Below are 9,368 nucleotides of genomic sequence, written 5' to 3'. Positions count from 1 at the left end.
GGCAGTGTTCTGCCTGTCAGTCAGCACACTCCAAACACAGATGGGCTGCCCCAACAGGGCATGGTTTGCTGCCACTTAAAGTTTGAGACAGAAGCAGGATGACAAGATGTTGGGGCACAAAGAAGGGATTCAAATATCAGATGCAAAGTGCCCTAGACGGCTTTTAAGCTTTCATCATTTTATTCTTACCCAATAACCCAGTTATTGGTGGGAGCAATTAGGGAGGGGAGAATACAAAGGGCCAATTTATAAGTTTACATAGTAGTATTTTTAAGGAGAAAATACTTGAGTTTTAGAAATCTTCCTTCTATATTTTGTTTTCTGGTTCCTGAATCCCTAAATTTTTTTTAACAGTAGTTAAGTAATATTTTAAAACAAGCATAGCTTGTTTCCACTCTGACTCCAAAGTCTAGATTTTATCTCAGCCTGCTGCTGGGGTGGAGGACTTGACGTGCCTTTTGTGTTCTGTCGTGTTTTCATCTGAACAACAGGCCTGCATAGCGGTTGATCGCCCAGTGTCAATGCCGAATGGAGACTGTAGAAGTTGATAAATTCATGTAGGAACTAAGAGATTCCGATCTGTTTTCCTTCTCTGTGTTTGAAGTTCCCTGTCAGCATTCCGACCTTTGCAGAGAAGCCCTGGTCAGCTGCCCTGGTGATCACCTTCATGCAGAGGTGTGGGCAGGTGTTGGGGCTGAGAGTGGGGGCCATGTTGACTGCTTCTTTCCACATTTCTCAAGGGGTCACACATGGACCCACACCCACAAAGTGTGTTTTGGAAAGTTACTTTGCAAAACTAGATCGAATGCAGGGAATGACACCCATTTCTAAGCTAAAAGTCAAGATGTTTTTGCTTGAATTTAACTGAACCTTCTTTTGTTCAAATCCAAACCCCACAATGCTTGGTAGAACACAGATTTCCTGAGTGACCCAGCACCATTAGTAATGGGCACTTCGTCCTTTGTATTCTGTTTTTGTAAAGTGGGGAGAAACAACTTCTGTTCACCTGCAAGGCACCAGAATGGAGAGGTTTACAGATTGGATGCCACAGTTTCTGAAACTGTCATGGCCCCCACGTTCAAAGAGTGGTGTGGGTGTGTGTAGGAAATAAGGGTAGGAAGCTGCAAAAAAAACCCCACAATTCTTCATGCTTTGTTGATCCTCCTCTACTAAACTTCAAAAATAACAGAGGAATCATGTAGTATTTCATGAGGCATTTATTCCCCCTCCCCCTTTATTCTTAGAAGACATTCCTCAGGGCTGTTTTTGTTTTAGTCCCGAGGAGACAGCTTGGCTGCATCATGATAGAGGGAATCTTCACGAGCAGGTGTTGCAATCAAATAACAATTACAACAAAGGATGTTCTGACAGATATTCACGACCTGGCAAATACTTGCAGTCTGCACAGTGATTAGCTAGAAATGCTAAGCAGCCATTCCCAGAAATGACTGTAATTAGTAATCTTTTAACACAGCTAAACCAATTTCAGTGTCTTTTCCTAGAAGTTCTCTAGAATCTATAATAGAATATGGTGAGCATTCCCCAGACATTACATTCAATCTAATTCTCCCACAAAGAGTCCCCTTCCTTGTTTCTCTTTTCCCCTCCCCCCACCCCTTTTCCTTCTGTCTCCTGTCTCCACCCATTTCTCTCCTGCAGGCAATCCAGCCCAGACACTACTTTCCATTCTTAACTTTTCTCTTTATCATTAAAAGAGAAAAATGTTGCATCTGACTCTCTCCCCACCACCAAGTGGTCACAGTTCCATGTGCCCACAAGTCTCCCTGGCTTCTTCTATTTTTTTTATTTTTTATTTTTTTGTTAATCCTCACCTGAGGATATTTTTTCACTGATTTTTAGAGAGCTGAAGCAAGGAGAAGAGACACAGAGAGAGAAACATCATTGTGAGAGAGACACATTGATTGGTTGCCTCCTGTACACACCCCAACCAGGGCCAGGGATTGAGCCTGCAACCGAGGTACATGCCCTTGACAGGAACTGAACCTGAATTGGCGACCCTTCTGTCCGCAGACTGATGCTCTATCCACTGAGCTAAACTTGCTAGGGCTTCTTAAAGTAATGCTGAGCTTCTCTCTGGGAGCCCTAATGCAGCAGAAGGGGCCAGTCAACTCTTATTCCTCCCGAACCCCACTGAGGCCAGCCAATGGTCAGGTGAAGGAGCCTGAGATGACTCCTTTAGGGAGCTCAGTGTCACCTTAAGAAAGATGACATGTGCCTTTCTTATGCATGAGACTGGATTCCTAGAGTATCCTGATCATCTCAATGTCCCCTGTGTTTATCACATAAGGCACAATTCAACTGAGGCTTAACCAAATGAATGGTCACACATTTTAATGGGATATTGTAGAGTCTGGGCCATTGAAAGGGGGGAGGGGGGAGTGCCAACATTTTAATTAGGGAAAATGCATGGGAGATGTGGGGGTAGCTGCATCCCTGCTCTAATTCCCCCTTCCTTTGTATGGAGGATAGGGAGGCAGAAAAACAGCCCCTGTCCCACTCAGCTCTTTTTTGGTGACCCAAGAATGATTTACTTTAGGACCCAAGGAATGATTCTCAAATCTGAAGAGGTTCTGTAATGTTCAGGCTACTGAGAATGGAGTTGGACCTATGAAGGTCTGGTGCTACCTGGGTAAGGGGCTCTCAGGCCAGACCTGTTCAGGGATCTAGACAATTAGCATGGGCTAGAACACTTAGATTATTTTCATTCCATTTCTTACTCTCCCTTCCTTCTTTCCTCCCTTCTTCCTTCCTCCCTTCTTTAAATGTGCATCTATTTTATTCACAGATACTAATTGAATGGTCACTGTGTGATAAACATTGTGGTAGTTGATGGGATAAAATGATGAGTTGTGGGAGGTTGGGCAGAATGGATAGAGAGAGCACTTTTTAATAACTTTAAAGGAACTTCCTGTAAAACTTTGACATGAAAAAAAATGAAGGTGAAGCCCTACCTTACACAATGCTCAAAAATTAACTCAAAATGGGTCAAAGACCTAAATGTATGAACTAAAATTATAAAACTCTTTGAAGAAAACAGGAAAAGCTTCATAAGAATAAATTTGGCAATGATTTCTTGCATATGACACCAAAAGCACAGGCAAGAAAAGAAAAAATTGATAAATTGGACTATATCAAAATAAAACTTTGCACATTAAAGGACACTGTCAAAACAGTAAAAAGGCAACCTATAGAGTGGGAGAATATTTTCAAATAATATATCTTTTAAGGGGTTAATATCCAGAATATGTAAAGAACTCCTACAACTGAACAACAACAAAACCCCTAAACACTCCAATTTAAAAATGGGCAAAGGACTTGAATGGACATTTCTCTAAAGAAGATACTCAAATGGCCAATAAGCACATGAAAAGATGCTCAACATCACTAATCATTAGAGAAATGCAAATCAAAACCATAATGAGATACCACTTCATCATATCCATTCAGATGGCGGTTATCAAAAACCAGAAAATATGTGTTAGCAAGAATGTGGAGAAACTGGAATCTCTCCGCACTGCTGGTGGGAATGCAAAATGGTGAAAGAAAAGAAAAGAAAAGAAAGGAAAGGAAAGGAAAGGAAAGGAAAGGAAAGGAAAGAGAAGAGAAGAGAAGAGAAGAGAAGGAAAGGAGAAGAGAAGAGAAGAGAAGAGAGAGAAAAGAAAGAAGGAAGGAAGGAAGGAAGGAAGGAAGGAAGGAAGGAAGGAAGGAAGAAAGGAAGAGGGAGGGAGGGAGGGAGGGAGGGAGGAAGGAAGGAAGGAAGGAAGGAAGGAAGGAAGGAAGGAAGGAAGGAAGGAAGGAAGGGAGCCATATAACCTAGCTATTCCACTTCTGGACATACACCCAAAACAATTAAGAGAAGGGACTCAGCCCTAACCGGTTTGGCTCAGTGGATAGAGCGTTGGCCTGAGGACTGAAGGGTCCCAGGTTCAATTCTGGTCAAGGGCATGTACCTTGGTTGCAGGCACATCCCCAGTAGGGGGTGTGCAAGAGGCAGCTGATCGATGTTTCTCTCTCATCGATGTTTCTAACTCTCTATCCCTCTCCCTTCCTCTCTGTAAAAAAATCAATAAAACATATTTTTTTAAAAAAGAGAAGGGACTCAAACAGATATTTGTGTACCCATATTCATAGCAGCCTATTCACACTAGTCTTTTGGTGGAACAACCCAAGTGTCCATTGACAGATGAATGGATAACCAAAATGTGGCATATGTGTATAATGAAATATTATGCAGCCTTAAAAAGAAAATTTTGACACATAGTACAGCATGGGCATACCATGAATACAACACGAATAAACCATGAAAACATGGATAAACCATAAATACATTCATGGAACACCATGAATACATACTATGTGAATAACCAGAAATAAAGGACAAATATTGTATGGTTCCATTTATATGAGGTACCTCGAGTAGTCAAATCCAGAGGCAGAATGTAGAAAAATGATTGCCAGGGGCTGAAGGGAGAGGGGAATGGGGAGCTAGTGTTTGCTGGGTATAGAGTTTCAGTTTTACAGATGAAAAGAGTTCTGGAGATGAATGGTTGGTGATGTTTGCACAATGTAAATGTGCTTAAATTAATGCCACCAAACTGGATCCTTAAAGTGGTTAGGATGAATTTTATATTATGTCTATTTTACCACAATCTATAATAATAAAAGAGTAATATGCTAATTAGACCAGACGTCCTTCCGGACGACCTTCTGGACAAAGTTGGGGCTGTGAAGGAAGCCCGGGTCCCAGGTGCCAGAGGGAAGCTAGTGCTGGCAGCCAGGGGAAGGAAGGCCTACTCTTACATGAATTTCGTGCATCGGGTCTCTAGTTAATAATAAAGAGACAATAGTATAATTGCTCCCAACAGATATGCTCTGTGAAATTATCAGTGTTCTTACACCCATGCCAATGACCAACATTTAAAAAACACAAGTTGATCAAATAATTCCAATTATAAATGATCTTTTGAAATAAGAAACATGGCTCCATTAATCATTCTTCCTTTTTAGTATCTTCTGCCTAATATTTTTCACCAACAAAATAAGGCATTTTTCTTTAGGGTCTATAGTTTTCTTCTAAAATAATAAAAGCTGTCTTTCAGTCTTCTGATGACTCAATTTCCTTTTCTTCTTAGATATTCCCCTGAAAGAAGCAGAACGTGGTTATTATCTGTGAGCAGCAAATTATCACAATATGATTCATTCATTCATTCATTTATTTATTCCATAAACATTGGTGAGATGCTAGGCACTGTGCTATGTACTAGAGATACAAGGATGACTGATAGGACCCAGTCCCTCAAGGACTTCCATTGTCTAGCTGAGGAGATAGAGCTATGAAAACATCAATTATATTTCTAGAATCTTCAACAATAAGAAAATTTTAAATAGTCATAATTCTTTACTCCCCAAATTTTCTATAAAGATCATGTATAATTTTGTATAGAGAAAATATAATTTAAAAATCAAGTGAAGGAAATAGAAGTAATGAGACATGTAACTGGCTCTTGAGTGGGTATCAGCTTTATCCGTCCTTCACAAGCATCCAGCCGCTTCCCAAGACAGCCCATCCCTTCCGGGAGCAGTGTTCTTAGTGGCATGATGTCAGCTGCCTCCTTCTAACTAGTACACATTCTTTGGAGGTGTGTGTGTGTGTGTGTGTGTGTGTGTGAGTGTGTCTAGGCAAGAATATATAATTTCTAATAAAAAAATTTTAAAAGATCTTCACCTACAAAATATACCTTCTTTAAATTGAGGTCAATGTTTTAATTGTGTCAGTCCATTATAGTTTGATTCTTCCAGTAGTTTTAATGGCCTATCCTTGAAGCATGTTCACTTCAGTGATATGCTTTGTTAGTGATGCAACATTATTGTCATAGGCCTTCTAAAGTCTCAGAGGTCTAGCAGATTTGTTCCATATATTATTTGTGATGATTTCTCAGTGCCATTTTTGTGTGTGATATGCATACACAATAGGAGTATTAAAAATGTGAGAATCTAAAAAGGGGGGGAATATGCAGTTTCTGTGATGTCACCTAATTCCTCAATTAATTCTTTAAGACTCAGCTCTCTGGAGCAGCGGTCGCCAACCGGTGGTCCGTGAGGTCCGAAAGCTTGGCAACCGCTGCTCTGGAGCCTTCCCTGATTCTGTTAGGTGGGGATCATTCATTTATTTATTCATCAAACATGTATTAATCGACTAATCAACATTTGACACCATCTCAGGTACTGGAGAGAGGAAAATGATTACGACACAATTCTTGCCTTCTAGGGGCGCACAGTCTAGGTAAACAAAGAAACAATGGCAGTAATACTAAAGGTCTGCATAAACTACATAGCACAGTGGAGAGATGCCTAAGACCTCACATGGGTCTTCAATAATGATTTTTAGGAATTTGCCAACTGGATGTGAAGGGGCAGGAACAGAAAAGAAGGGCATTTCAGGAAGATAGCACAGCAGGTACAGAGGCAAGAAAGCAGAGACTATACCGTGACCAGCTGTGCTTTCCTAGTTTATCAGGATGGTGCAATGCACATAGCAGACCACTGAGTATTTGTCGAAAGAATGAAGGGATTGCTGCTTTCCTTACTAGTAGAAGTAGAGGCTTCTACTATTTCAAAAGAATATTCAAGCAACTCCAAAAATTGCTAGACATTTCAATTTACATTAAAATCTAAACACAATTTATATAATTTATTAAGCTCAACTCTCATACATATAATTTCCCAGTTCTACATTAGATCTGTATTCAAAATGTATAGACATGGAAGGAGATTGCAGTAGATACCAACAAGCTGCCTGCCAGACTCACAGTAATTTCCTTTTCGGTAAAAGGTCCCTTTATAGGATGGGCCCCCAGCAGCTATATCTCTTGTTTTTTGTTTTTCTCTCCTCCTCCCCCACCCAGCTGAATGATATAAGGGAAAACCATCTGATCCAAGACTGGTCAAATCAGGGTCTTAAAAGAAATGAAGAAAGTGAGGCTTGACCATGATACAATCCAGGAAAGGAGGCAGATCAAGCCAGCAGAGGAGGGACAGAACGAACTTGACCCTCTCAGGAGAGACCAGAGGAAAGTTCTAGTAGCGTTCCCATCCCTGGAATCTGTTCCCTGTTCCTGGACTCATCCTTCCAGGGATTCTAGAAGTATCCTCAGCCTCCTTCCAATCAATTCCTACTTTCTGTCCCAGCTGACTTGGCCTCTGTCACTTACAGTCAGAAGACTCGACTACCATAGGGAGCAAAGACAGGCCCTGGGAGACACACTTACCCAGCTTCTCCGTGGCTTCCACACAGACACTGGGATACATGCCCTCAGTGTAAGTCGCCACCAGAAGATACAGACCGGTCTTCACGACAATCACACCAGTGTTTTCCTGCGTGAGAATAAAATTGAATGTCTTACTTTTGTTTCTAATCACAGGACCGGCAGTTACACTCCAGCCATATTTTTCACCATTTTCTGACTTCCATATATCATTCATACATTTGTTTTTGGACTCTCTACTCTGCTCCACTAAGTTACTCAAAGAGTTTAAGACTGTTGTAACAACAGCATGGGTATTCTGAAAAAGTCCCCCAATTGATTGTAATATATCCCTATCCCAATGAGAAAGGTGACACTTTGGAGCTGGACAGCTCTGGCTTGAATCCCAGCACGTCCATTTTCTGCTGCATGACCATGAAAGAGTCATCTAACCTTGCTTAGCCTCAGCTTCCTCATCTGTAAAATGAGGCTACCTAGCTCATAATGTGGATGAAGCGTGTCTAATCCATAATATACGGCTTCCAGTTAATGTGAATTCATCTTCTTAGTTCAAGCAACTCCAAAAACGTTTAGAAATTTCAATTTACATTAAAATCTAATCTCAAACACAATTTTTACCACTTATTAAGCTCAACTTTATAGGCAACAGAAAGTCAAGAGAGGTTTTAAGCACAGGGTTATGTCACTTTTTTTTTTTTTAAGGAGATTGTACAACACAAAGAATGGACTGTAGTGGAGAGAGACAAGTCAGGCAAGGTTTAGTTGATAGATCTTGGAACAAACATCTCTCAAAACTGGGCTCCCTGTTAGTACTTTCTTTTGCATAAGCTCTCGGGGCACTAGACTGCTGTCTCAAACATTGCAAACACCGCCATTGCCATAATGGGCTAAGTCTGCCGTACAGACAGGATCAGAGGAGACACAGAAATGTGAAGTCAAATTCTTTTCTTAAGGTTTTTGCTCAGCTGTTTTCAAACCTTCAACACTCACATTCTTAGCATAAAGAGAATACTCATCTGCCCGGACACATTTGTAGTCCTTGTCCATGAAATACAGTCCTTCTCTTCGGGCCTGCAGAGGGTTCTTGGCGAATCCATTCACAAGTGTCCGGACGTCACTGGGCATCACCTGCAGAGGTTCAATAGACTGGGAGTCAGCAAACTATGGCAGGCTGGCCCCAGTTGGCCCACTACCTGTTTTTGTATTCCTGCAAGCTAAGAATGGTTTTTTTATGGTTTTAAGTTATGTGTAGGGTTGGGGCTGGGGTGGTGAGGGGAATCAAAAGAATACTATTTTGTGATGGGTAGAAATTACATGAAAATAAAATTTCAGTGTCCATAAATAAAGTTTTATTGGAATATAGTCACACACATTCTTTCACATATTGTCTATGGCTGCTTCCCATGACAACTGCAGCGGAGTGTGTAGTTGTGACACAAATCATAAGGCCTGGGAACCTAAAATGTTTACTATGGCTCTTCATAGAAAGTTTGTTTAAAACGCTTACACCCAAACTTGTGTGTTTTTTTAAACTCTATCCCCAAACTTGTTTTTCTTACAGTAAACCCTGGTGATGCTACACACAGGCTCCGCTCCTGGAGTTGGATGAGGGCGGCGCTGTCCACATGCTTGGTGCCCAGGAGGGAATCTAACAGTAAGTTCTGCAAATGGCTCATGCTCACTCAGCTCTGGCTAGCTTTAAACAACCTGCGAACACAAATCTCCCTAAGCTCTTCTGGACAGTTTTAGCACCAGTATGTGTTCTCTGAAAAGATGAAGAGTGAGCCCCGGCCGGGTAGCTCAATGGGTAGAGCATCGTCCCTATAGCCAAGGTGGTGGGCTTCCAAACAGGAAGACAACCAGTGAATGCATAAATAAGTGGAACAAGTCTCTCTCTCTCTCTCTCTCTCTCTCTCTCTCTCTCTCTCTCTCTCCATCCCTCTCTCAAATCAATAAATAATATTTTTTATTTTAAAAATGAAAAGATGAAGAGTGAAAGTGGCAGTCCATCATCTAGTGTCCGCCCAAACTCCAAGAGTAAAATAGAATCACAGAATCGTAGGAGATCGCCTTTCACACAGA

The 9,368-nt window shown here is 41.2% G+C and overlaps 1 protein-coding gene across 1 annotated transcript; it reads right to left on the bottom strand.

Annotated features, from left to right (window-relative positions):
- Nucleotides 1–5,132: 5,132 nt before the first annotated feature.
- PFN4 (profilin family member 4) lies at nt 5,133–8,962 on the bottom strand. The gene is made up of 4 exons (XM_006083447.1): nt 8,846–8,962; nt 8,277–8,414; nt 7,290–7,395; nt 5,133–5,161 (listed from the first exon to the last, which is right to left on the bottom strand). The coding sequence occupies exons 1-4, from the start codon at nt 8,960–8,962 to the stop codon at nt 5,133–5,135; spliced, it is 390 nt and encodes a 129-aa protein (XP_006083509.1).
- Between the last annotated feature and the right edge of the window lie 406 nt (nt 8,963–9,368).

Source organism: Myotis lucifugus, unplaced genomic scaffold (assembly GCF_000147115.1).
Source record: "Myotis lucifugus unplaced genomic scaffold, Myoluc2.0 scaffold_6, whole genome shotgun sequence".
Taxonomy (NCBI): domain Eukaryota; kingdom Metazoa; phylum Chordata; class Mammalia; order Chiroptera; family Vespertilionidae; genus Myotis; species Myotis lucifugus.
This window is presented reverse-complemented; position numbering and strand designations above follow the sequence as displayed.